Source organism: Danio aesculapii, chromosome 11, assembly GCF_903798145.1.
Source record: "Danio aesculapii chromosome 11, fDanAes4.1, whole genome shotgun sequence".
Taxonomy (NCBI): Eukaryota; Metazoa; Chordata; class Actinopteri; order Cypriniformes; family Danionidae; genus Danio; species Danio aesculapii.
In genome coordinates, this window is record NC_079445.1 from 15638650 (window position 1) to 15660719 (window position 22070).

Consider the following 22070-nt stretch of genomic DNA (forward strand, 5'->3'; position numbering starts at 1 on the left):
AAGGTACCTTTTTAAAAATGTAACTCAAGTTACTTTTTAGATGAATTAATTTGGTTTTAAGAGTAGTTTGCTGAATTAAAATGAGTGTAATTATGTTGAATCACACTCAATGAGAAACTGAGCTCCCCAAGGGTAGTAGCGAACACATTTCTTTCAACTTTCATTCATCTGTATATATGGCATGTATAGCATCAGGAAGTTCTCAGAAGGTAATGTTATTACATTTTTTTTAATTAGATTTTTTTAAATGGTAAATGCAGAGCTCCTCTATTTTAAAAAAAAAGAAAGAAAAATACCCTGCAAGTTCTAAAAGAGATCAAGCCTCAGGTAGCTATGAAAAAATAACTCAAAAGTAACCTAACCAGGGCTTGACATTAACTTTTTTGATCACCAGCCACTGTCGCTAATAGGTTTACTAGCCAGTCGCTATTTTCACTAGCCAACACAATTTTGTTGTTGGGAAAATATATTTTATATGCATTAAATTGACTTTGACATGCTAAAATTACTTGATTTCAATTTTGTGTTATACCCATATGCCTACGCATTCGTTTGACCTTTTTGTGTGTTGTGAATGACCTTGCTCATTGAGCGTTAGGTTTCACAGTGTCGCATTACAATTATTTTTTCAGGGCTCAACACTGAGTATTTACCAAATTTTTCTCTGGCCACACCAAACTAAATATTTCCTTGCCACATATTTTAAATAATGTGTAAAAACAAGCAAAATATAGCTGTATACATACACTTTTTGTTCAACAAATGTTCTAAAAAAATTATTGTCATATGTCAAAAAACAAGTTACTATACATAAATGGAGTTAATATCTTATTAAAGCAATGTTATTGTAAGGGATGATAATTTAACCATATTAAAAATGACTGTTAGCAAAAAACCAGGTGAAAAACATACCGTGTGCGATAATGAAAGGATGTTAACGTTAAGCCATTAATAATGTGTTCAAAGAATGCAGTGAAAGCGGTAACCGCTGTTAAAAATCTGCACTTGAAAGTAGCAGGAGTGTGGGTGCACGAGCATCGCTTATTGTCCAGTGTATTTCAAAGAGAACGGATCGTAGCAGTTGCATTTCCAGGCATGGTTGATCATCCTCTCACTCGGTATTGACCTGCTTTCTTTTGCTGATGCGTACAGTTATTTTAACAGTTAGTCGTGCTGTTCTCGATTCCAAGATCACATTTGCAAGCATATTGACAAACGATCACAGCACTGGCAATTTAACAATTATTTTCAACCAGCCAAAGTGGCTAGTGGGCGTGGCTGTCTAACCTGCCACAGCTGAAATCTACCCGCATTTGGCAGGTTGGCAGGTGTTAAGGTCAAGCCCTGACTGTAATGCATTACTTCCCATAAGTAACGCAACTAGTTACTTTTTTGAGGAGTAACTAAATATGGAATGCATTACTTTCAAAAGTAACTTTCCCCAACACCGGTTGCAACATGAAATAAAAACTTTTACATCTTTTACATCTTAAAAGGAGTTTGTGTCCTAACCATCTTGCTAAGTTTCTATTTTTAGTTTCTATTTTGCGAAATCACGGCTGAACAACAGCATAAAATGAACTACTATAAAACTAAATTCGCCCTATATTAATTGCCCTCTATTTGCATGTTTGTATTGTTTTTGTACTTAGTCACACAAAAACATAATTCCACATTTGGTGTAAACCCAGCATAATGTTCATTAAGACTGTTTAAATTTGATCACAAACCGGTTAAAAATAGTAATCTTGTCTAATAAATATCACTTTTTTGTCATTTATATCAGTGTTTCTCAACCACGTTCCTTAAGGACCACCAACACTCCATGTTTTGGATGTCTCCTTTGGCTGTCACACCCGTTGCAGGTCTTTCAGTCTCTGCTAATGAGCTGATGATCTAAATCAGGTGTGTTTGATTAAGGAGACATAGAAAATGTGCAAAGCTGGTGGTCCTCCAGGAACGGGGTTGAGAAACACTAATTTATATTATTATAATAAATATTATCCTATATTATTGGATGGTAGTGAATGTTTTAATACATTAGCTGTACTAATACTCCCCTTACCGGCAATCCTGAACTCTGTTTTTCTCAAACTGGTGGTGACAGAAAAAGAAGAACTGAACCATCAGCTCTATGTAGGACCGACAGCCAAACGGTTGAAGATGGAGCAGCGTGACAGCATATTTTGAAGCCGATAAATGTATCCCAGCCATTGCCTTAGAAATACTAGCTGCTAAGTTATCCTTGGCAGCTAGAAATTCAACAATACACAGGCAAAAACAAATTAGTTAAATCAATTTGTTAAAATTAAGGGTAGAATAATAATTGTATTGAATCATTTCACCTGTACCAGCAGACTCAGGAATCTGCCGACTGGCTTTTAAATGATACAAAGCACTTTCAACTAAAGCTTCAGAGGTCCAAGGTTGAAACACTTCTACACAACAGCAGAGACTCAAAGCCTTGGTGATATGTGAAAGAAAGCTGTAAGATTTCCTGGGGATTTTTTCTTCACATTTGTCCCAGAGGAAAGGATAAAGTAGAAATGCATGTGTACTTCTTTGGATATTTCTGAAATACCTGCATGAAAAGAAAATATATTACAATGACTCAACTTTCAATATTCATGATATATTGGTTATCCGCCAGTATTCAAGATTTTTTTAAATTTAATTTATGAGTTATGATTTGACTATTGCTTTATTCATAATTATTAGTCATACTTTTAAATAAGTGGTTTCTATATTTGATCTTGATTCTATATACAGTGCATCCGGAAAGTATTCATAGCGCTTCACTTTTTCCCTTTTTTGTGTTATAGCCTTATTCCAAAATGGATTAAACTCATTTATTTCCTCAAAATTCTACACACAATACCCCATAATGACAATGTGAAAAAAGATTTTATTAAATTGTTGCAAATTTATAAAAAATAAAAAAAATCTGAAAAATCATATATATATACTGTAAGTATTCACAGCCTTTGCCGTGAAGCTCTAAATTGAGATCAGGTACATTCTGTTTCCACTGATCATTCTTGAGATGTTTCAGCAGCTTAATTGGAGTTCCTCTGTGGTAAATTCAGTTGATTGGACATGATTTGAAAAGGCATACACCTGTCTATATAAGGTCCCGGGGTTGACAGTGCATGTCAAAGCACAAACCAAGCATGAAGACAAAGGTATTGTCTGTAGACCTATGAGACAGGATTGTCTCGAGGCACAAGGCTGCAGAAGGTTACAGAAAAATTTCTGTTGCTCTGAAATTTCCAATGAGCACAGTGGCCTCCATCATCTGTAAGTGGAAGATGTTTGGAACCACAAGGACTCTTCCTAGAGCTGGCCGGCTGTCTAAGCTGAGTGATTGGGGGAGAAGGGCCTTAGTCAGGGAGGTGATCAATAACCCAACAGTCACTCTGTCTGAGCTCCAGCATTCTTCTGTGGAGAGAGAAGAACCTTACAGAAGAACAACCATCCGTGCAGCAATCCAGCAATCAGGCCTGTATGGTGGAGTGGCCAGACAGAAGCCACTACTCACCTGGAATTTGCCAAAAGGCATCTGAAGGACTCTCAGACCATAAGAAACAAAATTCTCTGGTCTGATGAGACTAAAATTAAACTCTTTGGAGTGAATGCAAGGCTATACATTTGGAGAAAGCCAGGCACCGCTCATCACCAGGCTAATACCATCCCTACTGTGAAGCATGGTGGTGGCAGCATCATGCTGTGGGGATGTTTTTCAGCAGCAGGAACTGGAAGACTAGTCAGGATAGAGGGAAAGATGAATGCAGCAATGCACAGAGACATCCTGAATGAAAACCTGCTTTAGAGTGCTCTTGACCTCAGACTGGGATGACGGTTTATCTTCCAGCAGGACAATGACCCAAAGCACACCACCAAAATATCAATGGAGTGACTTCACAACAACTTGGTGAATGTCCTTGAGTGGCCCAGCTAGAGCCCAGACGTAATTCTATTGAACATCTCTGGAGAGATCTGAAACTGGCTGTACACCGTCATTTCCCATCCAACCTGATAGAGCTTGAGAGGTACTGCAAATGGGCAAAAATTCCCTAAGACAGGTGAGTCAAGCTTGTGGCATCATATTCAAAATACTTGAGGCTGTAATTGCTGCCAAAGGTGTGTCAACAAAGTATTGAGCAAAGGCTGTGAATACTTTTGTACATGTGATTTTTCAGGATTTTTATTTTTAATAAATTTGCAACAATTTCGAAAACTCTTTTTTTCACATTGTCATTATGGGGTATTGTGTGTAGAATTTTGAGGAAATAAATGAATTTAATCTATTTTGGAATAAGGCTGTAACATAAAACAATGTGAAAAAAGTGAAGCGCTATGAATACTTTCCGGATGCACTGCATGACACTTCAGTGGACATTTCAGTGACACTTCAATGATAAATCCAAATTGCAAACTGATTTCAACAATACACAAAGAAAAAAATTATAAGAATGGAAAATTATTTAACATTCAGTTATTATTCATTCATTATACAATGAGGAAAATAAGTACTGAACACGTCATGTTTTTTCCTGAGAATAATATTTCTAAAGGAGCTGTTGAAATGAAGATACAAACATAATAATAATGAAGATAACAAACATAATAAAAATGAAGATAACAAACATAAGAATGAAGTCACATGCATTGCTCAGGTGTAAGTTTTTCACAGACATCAACAGAGTGTAAAAAATCTTGATGGTTCTGTGTGTCTCGTCTATTAAATCTGATCTTTATTTTGTATTTTCCATTGGATTCAAGTCAGGTGATTGGCTGGGCCAATCTACAGCTTGATTATCTTACTTTGAAAGCATCTGAGAGTTTCCTTGGCTGTGTTTGGGCTCATTGTCTCACTGAAATGTCTACCCTGGTTTCATCTTCATCATCCTGCTAATGTTGATGTTGGACTGAAGCAGCTTAATTTACAATGACAAAGGGTAGAGGGTTGCTGAAAAACTACTGAGAGATTTCAGATGCTGTCTGGACTTTCACTGCCTTTCTACACCTCCATTTCTTTATGTGTTCAACACTTTTTCCCTGTGAATTTCAATTTATTACACATAACTTAATTTGTAAACTAATTAGATTTGTTTTCCTTGCATATATACATTTCTTTGGTTGCTATTAACATCTGGTGAAAATCTCAAGTCAACAGCACCTTAAGATATACGTTTTCTGAGAAAAATGGTGGCGTGTTCGCTTATTTTCCCCGCTGTATATATATCATTCAACAACAGTGAATTATATGAAACTGTTGTTAAAACGTAAATTATTTGAAAACAAATGGATACTGATACCCTACATTTCAAGAGCTTGATCATCCTTCAAATAACAATGTGTATCTTTCATCAACGCTTTCATCTGCAGAGTCACATTCCTCAGTTCTTCATCTGAATACAGTCCAGGGAAGCTTCCATTGGCCATCATTACCAGCAGCTGATCCTTTACAGCTTGGCTGGTATTCTCATGAACCAGTACAACCAAATCTCCAGCATTCACCCCAGTTTGGCTCCAAATGTCTTTCATCATTCCCCATAACTTCGTCTCATTTCCAGAATGAACCTCAACTAGTTGATATCCCGTCAGAGCAGCTGCTAGACGCACAATAGTCTTTCTGCCAGTTTTCTTTGCAGCTCCTAAAAGAGCACCATGTCCACCAGGAATAAGAAAAGCTCTGATGACATGCACAAGTTGGTGTACGTTCTGATGATGCACAGCCCATTTTGGATTATAGTGAGTGTTAACAGACTTTTCATCTTTATTTTCTTCTCTGATTTTAAGAGTATGAACTAGCTGGTCAATCAACACTTCAACATTTCTTTCTTGATACACATGGGTGCGTTTGAAATTATGATGCAGAAGAATGTTTTTTGATGTTTCACAAAGTTCTGGACTGAAAACCACATTCTGGATGGAAGAAGTTTCTTGTAGATGTTGCAAAAACTCTGTGCGTGATGATGGTTTTTGGTTGACATAGTTTCCAATAGAATGAGAAGAAAGAGTAGAAAACAACATTGGAAATGAACAACTTGAAGATTCAGATATCAACTCTGATGTTTCTGGATCACTCTCAAATTTTCCAGCTTTTTTTACATTGTCATTGGTGTACGAAGATACATCTTCATCAATTCCTGTACTGTACAAGCTGGAGTTGCTTTCTACATTGGTCTCTTCACTCTCTGTCTGAACTTCTGCTTCAACAAGCCAAGGATTCAAAGTTTCTTCCATCTGCAAAGAGCTTGAATCTAGTTGCTGGTTTACATTGTATGTGCTTGTTACAGATAACATGTCCGTAGGGCTTGAGGTATCTGCTGGAAGTGTTTGGGATTCATTTGTCAACATCGTGCCAAAATTCTTCTCAGAAACTTCAGCTATAATTGAGATAAGTTTTTGGCATGCATCTTCTGAATCTAGGCGATCACCAAAAGTGCGCAAACACTCATGCGTCCACAGGCGGACAATGTTGAGGTCGTGTTCAAGAACAGATGGAAAAGAGACTCTCTCAGTTGAAGAGTAGCTTCTAAAACCAAAACTACTCCAAAGAGCCTGCTGGCCATCAATCCTTGACCTCCAGAGATACATCCCTTGAAACACTCTATGAATATCATGCAAAGAGAAAATGAAGTTTGGACTCAAGGCTACAGTATAGCATTCACGCACTGCAAGGTATACGTCAAGAGTTGAGGTAATAATGCAGTTTGCTTTGTCTGCAAGGCTCTGCGTTGCTTGTATTTCTTTCAGCCACGGTTGCAGTTTTGAGGAATGAATAGAAAAGAGTGTTTCAGAAGTCATGCTTGGGAGAGTCAAGATGACAAACAGTCGAGAGAGCCGTGGAGAAACCCAGTAGCTGTCGCTTGCCTCAGGAACGCTGCAAGTGGCGAGATAATTAATGGATTTTGATTGAAATAGCTTGAAGTGAGAGCCGTCTGATACCAACACTTCACCTCTAGAAATGCACTGACGCAGGGTCTCAAGAGTCTTGGATGTTTTTCCACAAGCATCTGCAGAGAAGAGAATATTCAGCTGTTATTCAGTGTCAAGAGACTTAATAACTACTAGCAGAAGATAGTAAGTCTTAAGCTCTCTGTAAGATAATGTAGAGTTGCACTAAAGAACGTAATAGCCAATCAAAAGCATTTAAATTGTTAAAAAGGAAAATACCCAGCAAGCATTTTTTTGTTTTTAAAAGAAGTCTAAACATAGTCATCTTGGTAAGAACAAGGCTAAATTTGGGCTGACAGTGAAAATCTAATAGATGTCTAAGAATAGGCCAAAACTAGACTAGTCATCAAAGAAACAGAAATGACTGACTACACATATAAAGTCTGTCTAATCTGTCTATTTGACGGCTGGTCTAGTTTTGGGCTATTCTTAGATGTCTATTAGATTTTCACTGACAGCCCAAGTTTAACCTTGTTTTAGCCAAGATGTCTACATTTAGATGTCTATTAGACATCTATTAAGCACAAAATTGTTTCAGAATCAGAATCAAAAGCAGTAAAAGGTTAGTTCAAACAAAAATTTTGGTATAATTATTCACTCTCATGTCTTGTTTTCCAAATCCGAAGACCTACGTTCATCTTCAGAATACAAATTAAAATACTTTAGATAAAACCATAGAGCTCCCTGATCCTCCATATACAGCAATGAGACTGTCAGGATTAGTGATGCGCGGATCGGGCGGGTCAGGTAATAAAAAATACATTATGATTAATTGCGGGTGGGTCACGGGTGGATGTAGCTGGACATGGCTGTGAACCAGCGAAAAAGCAGTGAGTGGGCTTTGCAGAATGGGAAGATGAGACACCAAAAATAATAGATGAAGTGCAAGAGTAGCCTACTGGAGGCGAGGCGGAATCGCCCGAATCCAGGCACAGTAGATGCTATTCTATTTTTGCACAGTGCAAAGAAAATGGCCAAGTAAACATAACATAGCTGCCATTTAGGCTGAAGTGGCACCCTTTTTGTTATCTTGTTCCTGTATCTGTAAAAGCTAAAATGTATTTTTTTTACTTTCTGTATCTATTTGAAAATGAAGAAAATGTTGTCTAAAGACAAACTTTTGTTTTTATAAATAAATGCTCATTAAAAAATGTTTCTGATTAACTCCCCATGTCCTTAAACCAACATTAAATGAACATAAAATACTGACATTTATTTGTCAGGTATGGCAACCAAGATTGGTAATGTCAAGCTGTAACATCATTAGACGCTGATTTTTTTAGGTTGCATTAGAAAGTAACCAAAATGCAACATCTGCCTGACGATGGACATTGACGTCAGCCTGACGTTAGGTTCTGACATCAACCCGATTTTCATTTCCAAAAAAAATGCAACGTCCTACAACGTTGGGGTAGAACATCAATCTGAAGTCTGTAAACTGTAAACTGTCAGTCATGAAGAAATTTTCATTTTCCTTGATGGACTCAAACAAAACAAATCACTTGAAAGAAAATTAAACTCCTCTGTCACAGAGTGAAAAGTACTGTAAGACTTGGCAGATCATAAACTAAATAAAAGCTAATGGCTGTGAGCAGAGCGAGATGAAATAAGGGAGAACTTGTGGCTCATCATTATCAATCACAAGCTCATCAATGTAATCTAATCTTGCTGTCATCTCTTTTCTATCATTATTAATGGGCAGAGGCTTCCTTAAATATTTAACTGTAACATAGAGATTAAACTAAGTGCAATGATGCAACACAAAACTATTTAGTAATGCATCCATTTAACTTAGTGTCTCTTTATGTCACAAATAAACTACAGTACATTTTAACTTATGCACAGCTGATGCAAATGCTCCCAGGATATCAGCATTCTGAACATTTATTACATGTAATTTCTAAGTGAGGTTAGCACTGCTTTTTCCATGAATCAGGCATCGTCATGACAGCACTACACATTGTAATTTATCTAAAATGTCGTTTGAGTGAAAAATGTCAAAAGGTGAGACAGAGTGACATAAACAGAATTTAACATGAAAATAAACAGGTTACATGTCATGTTTATTGTCACTGATACCACAAATCTGCTAATAAAGACCTTGATCCCAGGGTTAAAGAAAAAAATCTACTTATGTAAGCTGTTTGGACAGAATTGTCTGTTTGTGTAGTGTGTGCACTGTAATATTGGATTGAAATAAAGCCAATAAGTCTCTTTTTAAAAATTTCCTGACGTTAAAATAGGACCAGTGATTTTGAGGCCCACTGCAACGTGACATAGAAGTGCGGTTTTCCCCACCCACCAAATTGATTGACTGGCGCCATGTTTGTAATAAAGACAGTAAAATCGATATCTAATTCTTAATCGCTATAATCACCACGGTCGCATAGTGTCAGTAAACAATGTGTGTGTGTGTGTGTGTGTGTGTGTGTGTGTGTGTGTGTGTGTGTGTGCTGCAAACAACATTTGTGGGTGACTCATCATTTCAGAAAGGCTTGAATAAACTCCACCACAAATACATCTAATAAACTTACTTGATATTTTTGACTAATGAGGTCTATTTCAGATTCATCCGAGTCTGTCTTGCTCACTGTGCTGTTTATCTGATGTAACGCATGATGAGAAGCAGACACGCACGTGAGAATGGTGGGTGGGAAGAAGCAGCTCATTTGCATTTAAAGCCACAGGCAACAAAAACAGCTACATTGTACTTAGACACTAAAACGGGCAGATTCTGGAGGCTATAATCAATTATCTGATGGGTAATTTGAGTTGACACTTCACAGACACATTCTGGAGACACCGAAGGCTTATCTTATATCTTATAAAAGGGGTAAAATAGTTGCCATTTAAGGAATATAAAAGTGTTAAACAGAAGTTTATGAATACCGAGAATTAGATCTGGATTAAGAATTCAGAGGCCCACAATGTCTTTTAAAATACTTGCTAAATTCACTGTTTAACAGTAAGTGAATTTATATTAAGTGTATTAAGTACCACAGTTGGGATATTTTACTTATAAAAAGTACATATATTTATAGCTTACAAAGATTAAAACAAATTTTTAAAGCATCTAAAGCATAATTTTTAGAAATATACTAATGAAACTAATGAAAATTAGAGGTGTTTAATATAGTTGTTCAAGTGCCCTAAAACAAAGCTGAAGTAAAAATATAATTTTAAAAGTGTATTTTTAGTGTATGACATTTACAAATATATTTTATTACAATTTTATTATCAAAATGCTGTTAACACCAAGTGGAAATTAATTTAGGCTTTTTATAAGTTTACAGATGTGGCCGATCAGACATATAATTATTTTGCTTTGTTCAACAAATAATACACCGTCAGCCTCTCCTACACAGAAAAGACTGGATGGTCAGTGTGTAATTCGAATACAAGGTATTTATGACACGAAGGAATGGACGCAGAGACATGGTCAAGCTCCTATGCACTCCTTGGTTAAGACTTATGCTTTTAATATAAGCATTTATTCTCTCTTTATGTGTAATCAGGTGTTTTGCAACATGTCTCTTGCTCCTGTATATTAATATTATGGTTTTAATAGAGATAGTTCATGTTTGATATCCCTGCAAAGCTAATATGGTGTACTGAACGATTGTTTGCATTTTATGTCAATACATGTGCAACATATTAACTTTTTAGGAAACTTTAAACATTTCTGCATCAGCTTTCAACCAGAATGCATATGCAACGTACCAAGCTTCAGAACAAAGGACTATAAAACATGCCTCGGGGAGTTAACTTCTCATTGGTCAACTCAGCTGCAGAGGGTGTTACAAGACCACCCTTATAAAAGCTGGTACCTAAGGCCACACCCCTAAGAACACCCAGAGAATTCCAGAAGAAGAAGAATGAGAACCGTCACCGACCCCGGGAGAAAGAGTTGTTCCGTTCCAGCTCAGGACAGCTTCTCTTCAGGTTCAGTGAAGAGACTTGGAGCATGGCAAAAATGGGTTAACCGCGCAGCTCAGACATTCCAATCTCTGATACCTTTCCTTCTTTTCTTTCCATCGAGAGTCTAGTTAAGTTTAGTGCATGAAACCAGAAGTCAACACGACTAGAACTGTTTCCGCCAACAGACTCCACCCCACTCCAAGCCTCACAGATCAAAGAGCCGACCACCAGTTGACCACGTGGGAATTAAGCTCAACAGAGGAAGTCCTTCACATCACAAAAGGAACGCAAGTAACGCCTCCAGATTACCACTTAACTGGTGTAAATGAAATGTATTCATTTTGTATAAAGAAAGGTGCCTGTGCATATTTGTGAATCTAATGCCTTAAACTTCGATCATGTTACCCTGCTTAAACATAAATGGGTTTTTATTTTTGGATAGCAATAGCCGTAGTTGAAGTCAACTGTCTATTGGAACGATTGCTGGACAATTCGTTTGTTCGGATTTAAAGAGTTGATTCTTTTGAAGGCCCATTCAAATGAATCTTTAATTCACTTTGAGCTGTTTCTCTACAACGCTATGTAAAAATAGCTGCAGTTTCTTTGAAATAAATCTTATAGTAGATGCTGTTTATATACAATCAATAAATATAATTCATTAAATACCCACAAGGCACTTGTGACTTTATTTTTTACATTTTCAATATTTAATTTTTAAAATATGTTTCCCTCTTATCGAAAATAATTCTATTTACAATCTCCTGTAATAGAGGAAAAAAGAAGAATGTGTTTGGCAGAGGGTAAATCCAAACCGGGTTCATGATCCATAGAATATAAAAATGTTGCTGTGCACTTTGCAACCTACACCACTGTGCCTGTCAAAAGTCCATCTTCAAAGTTGTCTATGTCAACCAGACATTGATGGGTGAAGATTGCATAAATAGCTTCTACCAACAAGGTACACTACATGTTTTTAACCTAAACAGAAATAGTTTTTTTTTTAATCTTCAAATCTGCATGACCCATGGGACAGTGCCAATTATGCCCATTGGATAATCCCAGCCATGACCTCAGGTAAACCATAAACAGCATGAAACATTAAGAAAGATAACCCAGGATTATATTTATGGGTTTGTTTTCAGTAGTTCAAGCTTTCAAACAAAAACCAAAACTAATTGATGAAACATAAAAAGATAATATATGCATGACACTCCATTTGCCTATTCATTGAAACTTCTAACACTCACCAAATGGCGCTTCATAAAGGTCGTCGATGAACAGAAGTAAGTCTGGCTTCTTTGAGACTTTCTTGTTGTGTAGCTGAGTGTTCTGACATCTAAGTTTCTCAAGTGTCTTGCACAAGACAGAAGGGTGTAGGCCTGGACTGGATGGTAAATGTATGTGTGCTCTTGCTTGTGATACTAAAGACTTGCACAGCATCGTTTTTCCAGAACCAGACTCTCCAACAAGAAGTGCTGGCTGCTGAACATCCAGCAGCATGTCCAGGAGATATGCATGCATTTCATACTGTAACAAAAAGTATAGACACAGCTCAAACACATCGCAATTGCTGTTAAATAATCTTATGCTATATGTACTCTATGAAAAAAAGGCAAACCTGAGGCACAGAGGTGAAGAAGAGCTGAGGACTCTTACGAGTGCTACAGTCGATGAAATTGGTTGTGCCTCTCATTTCCTCACTGAATTCAAAGAAATGCTCAAATACTGTGCCTTCTGGAGGAGTCTCAACTTCACAACAGCTCTTATACAAGGCCTCGCGTGCAAAAAGATCAAACTGCAGCCAGTGCCTATGATAGGAACATGTATGTAAATAATATGTAATGTTTTGTGCAAATTAAGACACAATATGTAATTTTTACCACTAGGGAGCATGTATTCACCACAAACAAAAAGCATAGTTTGATGATGCTCTGACTGAGTGTGGAATCATGGGAGTTGTCATCTTCATTACTTCCTACGGGGACTTCTGAATAAATCATGTTCATAAATAAGTATTTAAAACTTTTGTATTATGGTAGTGTGAAAGGTTGAAAGCCATCGAAGTGAATCAAGACCATTGACGCAATAGCTGATGAGAGAAAATGGCATGAAAGCAGCAGAGCTACAGCTGTTCTAGGTTTTTGGACATTTTAATGAAAAAATTTTACATACTGTGCCTTTAAAGTTTAAAATAAAGATTATTTGGGTACTTATTACAGGAAAACGTTATATTCATTGTTATTTGCAGATTGTTTGTGCAGTTTGATTGTCAAAACTTATTAGCAAAGCCAGAGTGTAAATATGTTTTCATCACAACATAAGACATCTTCACATGTGACATACCTAGGGTGCAAATGTCCTCCAAATCCCCAAATATAAGCAACAATAAACATGTTTCTTGTGTGCAACCCCCAATGAATAGAGGTAGCCATGGCATCAGTGCATGGTGGCTGAAGAACTTGTGCACTGTCTAATAAGCAAAGAATATGAAAGACAGATTTATTTGCATTGTTAACCAAAATACTGAATACAGACGATCAGTCTCTTAAAACTTTACAGCATACAAACACAACTTTTCAAAAGTAATCTCTGGACATGTACTATGTAGGCTATACTACAGCTTTGTATACAATACTATACAACATAACATAGTATAAACTGTATGTGAACGTGGACCATAAAACCAGGCTTATGTTGCACTGGAATATTTTGGTAATATCCAAAAAAACATCATATGAGTGAAAAAAAAATGATAGACTTTTCTTTCATGCCAAAAATCATTAGAAAATACAGCAAAGATCATCTTGCTTGGAGAAATTTAATAAATTTCCTACTGTGAATATTTCAAAATGTGATTAGTAATGTGCATTGCTAAGGACTTCATTTAGACAACTTTAAAGAGGATTTTCATTTTTTTTATGTTTTTGAATCACTAGAACACACTACCTGACAAAAATCTTGTTGTCAATCCCACTTGTAAGAGCAGCAATAATAAATTGACTCCTAGTTGATCATTTGGAAAAGTGGCAGAAGGTAGATTTTTCCAATGAATCATCTGTTGAACTGCATCTCAATCATCCCAAATACTGCATTAGACCTATTGGCATTTGAATGGACCCAAGATTCACTCAGTCAAGCTTGGTGAAGGAAAAATCAAGGTTTGGGGTTACATTTAGTATGGGGGCGTTCGAGAGATCTGGAGAGTGGATGGCAACACCAACAGCCTGAGGTATCAAGACATTTGTGCTGCCCATTACATTACAAACCACAGGAGAGGGCAAATTCTTCAGCAGGATAGCGCTCCTTTTCATTCTTAAGGCTCCACATGAAAGTTCCTGAAAGCAAAAAAGGTCAATATGCTCCAATATTGGCCAGCCCAGTCCCCAGACATGAACATTATTGAGCATGTCTGGGGTAAGATGAAGGAGGAGGCATTGAAGATGAATCCAAAGAATCTTGATTAACTCTGGGAGTCCTGCAAGAACGCTTTCTTTGCCATTCCAGATGACTTTATTAATAAGTTATTTGAGTCACTGCAGAGATGTATGGATGCAGTCTAAGCTCATGAGAGTCATACACAATATTAATTATTTTTCCACTGCACCATGACTTTATATTCTATATTGGACATTATTTCTGTTAAGTGACAAGAGTTTTGTCTCAGCAAAGTCAGACCTTACCGTCTAATTAAATAATTAAAAATCAAGGCATGATCATATTTTATTTTGGTAAAATAAGCGTAATCTAGAGGCCTTCGCCTTTAATATGAGCCACTTCTGATAACAAATGATCAACCAGAAGTCGAGTTATTATTGGTTGCTCCTAAAACTTGGATAGACGACAAGAATTTTGTCAGGTAGTGTTATAGGAAAGCTTATTAATTCAGCTTTCAGATGACTGTAAAATCTAAATTTCAAAAATTAGTTTTGTGGTCCAGAGTCACATTTACTGCTCCTTCGGCTATGGGCAATTTATAGTAAGTTTTGACAATCGTTGTAAGATGTGTATATTCATACTTTCACTAGTTTATTTATTTAATTTAGGTGAACGAATGCAAAAAAAAAACAACAACAATTAAATATGCAATATATATATATATATATATATATATATATATATATATATATATATATATATATATATATATATATATATATATATATATATATATATATATATATAATATATTATGAGGTCTTAATTTGATAAAAATACAATTGTACCACTTAAATGAATACAAAATCCCTATGACATGAAAGTGCCCATAGCCAAAGAAATACTCATAAATAGGAATAGAACTGAGCAAATTTCTACCTTCTGTTTGGGTTTTCCTTGAAGTGTATTTGGAGGCTCCTCCCTTCCCAGAATGTTCCAAAAGCGCACAAAGAATCTTAATGAAACTCATTATTTCCTGCAAACCCTCAGTAATCCTAGATGCCTGTTTGCCTTCACATCCACCACTGGCCATCACGGAAGAAAGAACTGTGTTTTTAAGAAACACTAAAGTGTCAGAGAAAAGGTCTTCAGAAAGCTGTTTCCACATTTTCAGAGTAATCTGGTCCACAGTGTGCTCCCTAGAGAGAACATCCATCTCACTCTTCCACACAGATCTCCATAAGTTTTCACCAGAAACATACACTAGACTGCAGTGTGCCACTATGGAGGGTGTTGAATCACCAAGGTTTGTGATCTCAGTTAGTATTTTCAGCTTTGATGGTTCAATTTTCTCTCCTGATGAGAGGAAAAGATGAGGATGTTCAAGATCGCAAAGAGTGGTCAAAGAGTCCAACCAAGCAGGTTTGCCAACTGGATCGCCATCCAGCACAATCCAATTCATGCATTGTGTTTGCACAGTCTTCTTTCTTCTGAAAGGGATGATCTGTTCTGAGCGTCTTAATGCTTTAGTGAAAGCTCCATCAAGCCAGGAACTGTCCTTGCCAAAATAACCACCGAAAAATTGTTTGCTGGTCAAGGCATTGGGGAATATAACCTCGATGCTCACAGGAGGGCAACATGGCAAATGGAACTCATGAAAGTCATCTTTAAAATCTCCTTTATGGTCACCTGCAGATTCAACATCAAGAGTCCTGGAAAGTTTCTGAAGTGTTCTTACTAGGGTTTGATATAAAGCTGTTTTGCCACAACCTGCTGGTCCAAGAAGCACTATAACATTGGAAACCTTCAAAGCCTGATGTAGGATCAACACATTGTGAAGCATCTGTGGGTCTGCATGAAATCCTTGATGCTGCAACTCAACTTTCACTGCTTTTTTCAACATACTTTGTTCTTCTTCATCAATAATCTGTTGCAGACTTGGAAAGTTCCTTACTTTTGGAAAGATTTCCTCAAATATTTCATAAAACTTTGATGCTCTCTTTGGATCTGAGACAGTATTCTGCATGACAGACAGAACTCCTTTGATTGTTGCTTGCTCCTCTAACTCCACATTTATAATTTTCTTAGGCTGATTGGCAAACTTGAAATGTTCTCTGAACTTATCAGTTTCTTTCAAATGGTGAAAGAGGTTTAAATGTGTTCCAGAGGAAGCAATCACATTTCTGAGAAGTACAAGCCAAGAGGTCTGATGTCCACTAACAAAATCAGGAAGGCAATGTAAATCCTTTGCAAGCCTAAAGAGACAATCCAGGCGGCGACCTAAATCAGAAGCTTCAGAAAATCCATATGACAGAAACATCACTTCTGCAATGATTCTGTACTGTGGCTTCATCAGTGTGACAGGTCTTACCGCAGCTCTCAAATTTTCTGGTATCTTAGTTGAGTAGCCATTAAGTGAGATTGTGATACATCCATAGGTAAGGTTAACCGGAATATATTTTTTCCCAGCAATGACACATTCTACCTCATTTACTGTATTGTTATTCTTTTTGATGAATTCACCACTGCTAGACTTCTTAGCTGTAGAGAACAACTCGTGTTCTTCTTTTTGTGTTTGTCTTTGAACTGCTGACAAATTTTGATGAATTTCAGTCAAGTGTTGTCCCAGATCAGACAACGTCCCTTGTTCCAACAAATCCACTGAATCAAGTACTAGCCAAGCTCCATTTTGAAGCGCACCTAGAAGCGTTTGGGAAATGACTGAGGATCTAGTGCTTGAACAACACTTCAAGATAACCACTTGTCGACCCAGTGCATAACCCAGCTGCACAGCAGCCTGCTGCTTGCCTGCCATGTGGGGTCCACTGATGAAAGCACACTTGAAGCTGGAAAGAGCAAGAATTATGCCCATGTAAGCTTGTTCAGTTGAAGGGGTATTCACCATGGTCCAGTTCTCAGGTCCAATGTATTCATAGCCATATGGCAATTGTGTGCGCAGAATATCAACACAGACAGACTGATCCTCTGGAGATGGAAGTAAATCACTAGCAATGCCATTTGCATTTGGAATAAGGTAATACTTCATAAGCTTCTGCCATTCAAAAGAGGTCTCCAAATCTCCTTTCACTTTGACAAGCCCATCAGCTTGGCCAGAGTGCTTTAAGGTCAACATAATCAAGGCACGCAGAGCTGTCAAGATGCGCCGAGATGGGTGCTTATTTGAATTTGTGGAATTTTCATTTATAAGCTGGCACAAATATTGCAGTTGTGCTGCGTTTTGGGACTTAATTCTCATCCACATGTTAGTAGTAGTAGAATTTGACTCCTGGATTGTGCTAAACCACAACACCTCTTCTGCCACCAAAAGACATTGCAAAGGATACTGAGATATTACTTTTAAAAGTGAGGAAGCTTCATGAGCTACTTCAGAACTGTTACTCTTGTTGTTCCCAATCAGGTCTGGGTTTCTAGGAAGCTTTCCGTGCTTTGTTTTTTGCTGGATGGCTAAGCAATTTATAAATCTAAGTTTCACTGCTTGGTTTAACTTTTGCTCAAATAGGCCAAGCCAAGCCACAGGATTGAGGTTTGACTTAAGAGGACATAAAAAGGGAACATATTCATCAAATTCTCCATATACACCATGTACCAACATTCGCTCATTAGTAAGAGCTGCCAAGTCATGTGTACAGCAGACATTACCTTCGACTTGAACATCAAGCTGCTTCACTCCTGTAAAGCATTTCTGAATGAGTTGTAAAAGGGAGGAAGGTGCTGGAAGTTGTAAAGAGAGAAGTTTTATCACCTCTCCATCACTGAGACAGTAGAGTCTGGGGAACTGGCTCCGTGCTGACTCTAATACATTAAGAAAGTGATTGGAAATCTCCTCCATTGTTGTGAGTCTATTCAGAAAGGCAGCACGTAGACTCTGTCCTTGTGAAATGTCACTGAACTCTGTTCTGTTCTTACTCAGATGAACAAAACTGCATACATGTGGGTCATTGACTGTGATCTCAATGATTTCACGAAACAACTTATCTGCCGGGTGAAACCTCTCTTGCTACAACAAAAGAATTATTGATTAGTTAGAGGAAACTGCTTTGCTCAAACTGAGTAAATAAAAGAAGCATCAAATCAAAAAACATACCAACTCAAACTTTTCATGCACATTTTCATTGAATGTTCGGCTTATAAAGATCCATTTCTGCTGATATCTCTCAAATATTTCAAGCAATTCATCTGTAGTAAATCAAGTAAGTCAAGAGACTAAGTAAAACAAGAAATTAATATTCCATAACTTTTCCCTCCCAAATATACATTATTACATACTCAGCTCTTGTAAAAGCAGCAGCCAGTGTTCAACATCTTTCTGAAACTCATCAACATGTGTAGAACGCAGCATGTCGGAAAGGATCAGAACACTTTCCTTAGAATGAGCTAGAAGTGTCTCTATACCTGATAAGAAAAGTACAGAAACAGACTGATGAAAAAAAATTGTAAAGACAACTTTAACAATCCCATCAGGTGAGACCAGCTGAATAACTGAGTATATCACTTACCAATAATAGTGAATGTTCCACCATCCCTAATGTGATGTTTTGGTGCATTTTGAGGTGAGGCATCCCCTAGTTGTGGAGTCTGCTGTTGCTGGACAGCAAAAATGAACCTTTTATGATGGAACTCTGTCGTTTCCCATTCCCTCTGTAAAACTCTGAATGTCTGTTCCATGTCTGTCTCAGCTTTGGAATCAAGGCAGATCTGAAAGCCAATCAACATCCACAACTCAGAGCTTACAATAATCAAAAAATATTTATGTTTTTCAATGTAAACAAGTGCTACTAAACCTTATTGATTTTATTTTGATGCCTCTGCAGGTCTTTGGACATAAGATCATCTACTGTAAATTTCCATTCTGGGTCATACGACAGGCCAATTCCTGCAGAAAACATGTAGATGTTTGGTTCCTATATATTATGTTAAAAACACTAATGTGGCTATGCCAATCTGGCTAAGCCATCCATGCCATTTGACTGCCATCTAGCATGGCTAAGCCATCTTACCCTTTGAGATATTTCTCCAGTGCTTGTGCTTCAGAGTGGGACTATTCAGCTTACTCAGTACAGCAAGGAACTGGTTAAAGCCCTGTAAAATCTGCAGGTTTTTCTGCAGCAATGCATCATGGAAAGGTATGACACTAGCAAATGTTTCTGCCTTTTGTATCCAAAAACCAACCAAGTCTTGGGCTTTAGTCACCACAAACTGTAAAGATGCAAAAGAAGTTGTAAACTATGTATAATCAAAGACTATAGAAAATACAAGACATGTCACTTGTATAGTTTTGAATGGGGAAAAGTGTAATGGTCAATATGGCGAATGAAGCCCTGCCTACTAGTAAAGGAGCCAATCATTGATAGCTATAAGACTTAAGTTTCTCCGGGGGTGAAACTTGGACCAGATGTGTGCTCTAACAACAGTTTTTGGGTCAGCAAACATACTGGAATCTCAGCGAATACTTGCTTTACAGACATAAGAAATATATCCAAATCTGTACTTTAAAACGAACCAAGTGCACTTGAAAACAAATGTTTTTTGGTTTTGTAATCTGTATGAAATTACCGCGAGGTACAGTCCATCCTGTCAAATGCACATCACATGACAGCAACTACTCAAACGCCCACAAACTTGTAAACAAAGAGTCACTGCCATTTCTGGAGGAGACTCGCCATCAAGACCAAGTCGTGAATTACCTCAGAAGACCATCGTGATCAGACGATCATTATCCAGAGGACGATAATATGTAGAACGGCCATAAAATAGGTTGGTGACGTGATCTCATTCCTTTCGAGTGCGCATGCACATTAACTCGGGCAACCTGAAAATATGCTGATTTTGTTTGATCCGGACGTTTATTGAAAACACTTGCTGTTTAAGTTTATTGGTGGTTCAAAATATAATCGGAAGTTTGGCAAACAGTTTTCAAGAATTTGATGTTTCCCCATTCAGACATACTGTGCGAGAGGCGTTTCAAAGAGGGACTTTGGTATAATCCAAGCCATCTAATAAAAATGTGTTTTGATAACTACAAACCTTCCTGAAATGTAGCAATTTCCACTCTTGGATTTGTGTGGAAGACATGCTCATCAGTTCCCAGAGTCCTTTCCTTGTTTCAATATTTTGCTGTGCTACTGTCACAAAAGTAAGATCTAGTTGATGCCCTAAAAAGAGTAAATAAAAATCACTGACATTAAACTACTCATAGGCAGCATGGTGGCGCAGCGGGTAGCACAATCGCCTCACAGCAAGAAGGTCGCTGGTTCGAGCCCCGACTGGGTCAGTTGGCATTTTTGTGTGGAGTTTGCATGTTCTCCTGGTTTTCGTGTGGGTTTCCTCCGGGTGCTCCGGTTTCCCCCACAACTCCAAAGACATGTGGTATAGGTGAATTGGGTAAGCTAAATTGTCCGTAGTGTATGTGTGTGAATGAGTGTGTATGGATGTTTCCCAGTACTGGGTTGCAGCTGGAAGGGCATCCCCTGCGTAAAACATATGCTGGATAAGTTGGCGGTTCATTCCGCTGTGGCATCCCCATGATTAATAAAGGGACTAAGCCGAAAAGAAAATGAATGAATAAACTACTCAATAACATTGGAAGAGATTGCTGCGTTTAGGTTTTAGGATATATTTTCTTACCTCTCAGAATTTCACTGGCTCTGCTCTGATCATTCAACTGTTCAGCGATCACATAGAATTGACTGCAAAATGTGTTTAGCTGGACAAGCATTTCCTTGGCATTCTGGTCAGGGTCAAGATAGGGTCCAGAAGTGGCTCCTGAAACCAGGTTGTTTAATTTGTTCACTAATGAGGAAACATTGCCATCTAATGTTTCCAACATAGAAGGAAGCTGCTGGGAAACTTTGCCTGTAGCTTGTTTTGTTAGAGGAACCAAGCAATCCCACAAGTCAACTACCTACAGAAAAAGGTGGTTGTTAGCTTTCGCAATTCGATTGAAATCAATTACAATTAATATATTGTTTTTTTACAAGTACCTGCTTCATTGAGATAATTTCATTCAAAGCCACGTGTTTATAATACTGTCGCACACTATCTTGTAAAGAGTGGAGGTCTTTCAGCTCCTGCTGCATGTTTTCTGACATCCTCTCACTTTGCTTTACCTGCATAAAATCCAATTACCTCCAAATTACCTCCACAGTTTACACTGACTGACCAGCACTGACAAAGAAGTAAGTTAATACCATTTCAGCAAAAACGGTGAACTTGTGAAAGGAATTTGGTTCAGACTGCATGATTTCCACAGCTCTTTTAAGCCAAGAAATTAGGTTGTTAGAGCGTATCTGTAAATCTTCATACAGCAACTTTGGCACTTCTTTGGCAATGGTGTTTAACATGGATCCTTAACACAAAACAAGACAGGAAATCAGCATTTTAAAACTAACGCTTAAGCAAACTAACACTAATTGTCTTCATTGAGAAAATGTCCTATAACGTATACATACATTGTATTGTCACCATTAGTCTGTGGGATTGTACTAATAATCTATAATTTATAGTCAGTGGCTTCAGATAAAATGCTGTGATTGTTGTGAAATTATGTTGTAAAATATAAATTAATTACTAACGACAAACAAAAGCCCAGAATCAAAGTCTCTAAAAAGTGCAGTGCTTGTTATATGTTAGCACGTTGCTAAGCTAATAAGCACAATATTGGATCAAATGGTCTATTTTAATTATATGGAACTAATAATAATGCATAGAAATGCTAGAAATTGAACATCCCTATCCTAAAGTAATGACTGCAATTACACAATTCAAATTACAGGAACTCACTGACATTCACTAAA

General features: G+C 37.4%; 1 protein-coding gene across 1 annotated transcript in view; it reads right to left on the reverse strand.

Moving 5' to 3' along the window:
- Nucleotides 1-22070, reverse strand: part of LOC130237808 (dynein heavy chain domain-containing protein 1) — a 66328-nt gene that overhangs the window by 33664 nt on the left and 10594 nt on the right. The window contains 16 exon segments of the mRNA XM_056468833.1: nucleotides 2066-2252; nucleotides 2352-2581; nucleotides 5324-7022; nucleotides 12129-12408; nucleotides 12500-12689; nucleotides 13225-13351; nucleotides 15196-18274; nucleotides 18362-18453; nucleotides 18544-18669; nucleotides 18774-18972; nucleotides 19059-19150; nucleotides 19275-19473; nucleotides 20302-20429; nucleotides 20902-21178; nucleotides 21258-21383; nucleotides 21465-21622. Of these exon segments, the coding sequence (XP_056324808.1) occupies nucleotides 2066-2252; nucleotides 2352-2581; nucleotides 5324-7022; nucleotides 12129-12408; nucleotides 12500-12689; nucleotides 13225-13351; nucleotides 15196-18274; nucleotides 18362-18453; nucleotides 18544-18669; nucleotides 18774-18972; nucleotides 19059-19150; nucleotides 19275-19473; nucleotides 20302-20429; nucleotides 20902-21178; nucleotides 21258-21383; nucleotides 21465-21622 (7189 nt within the window).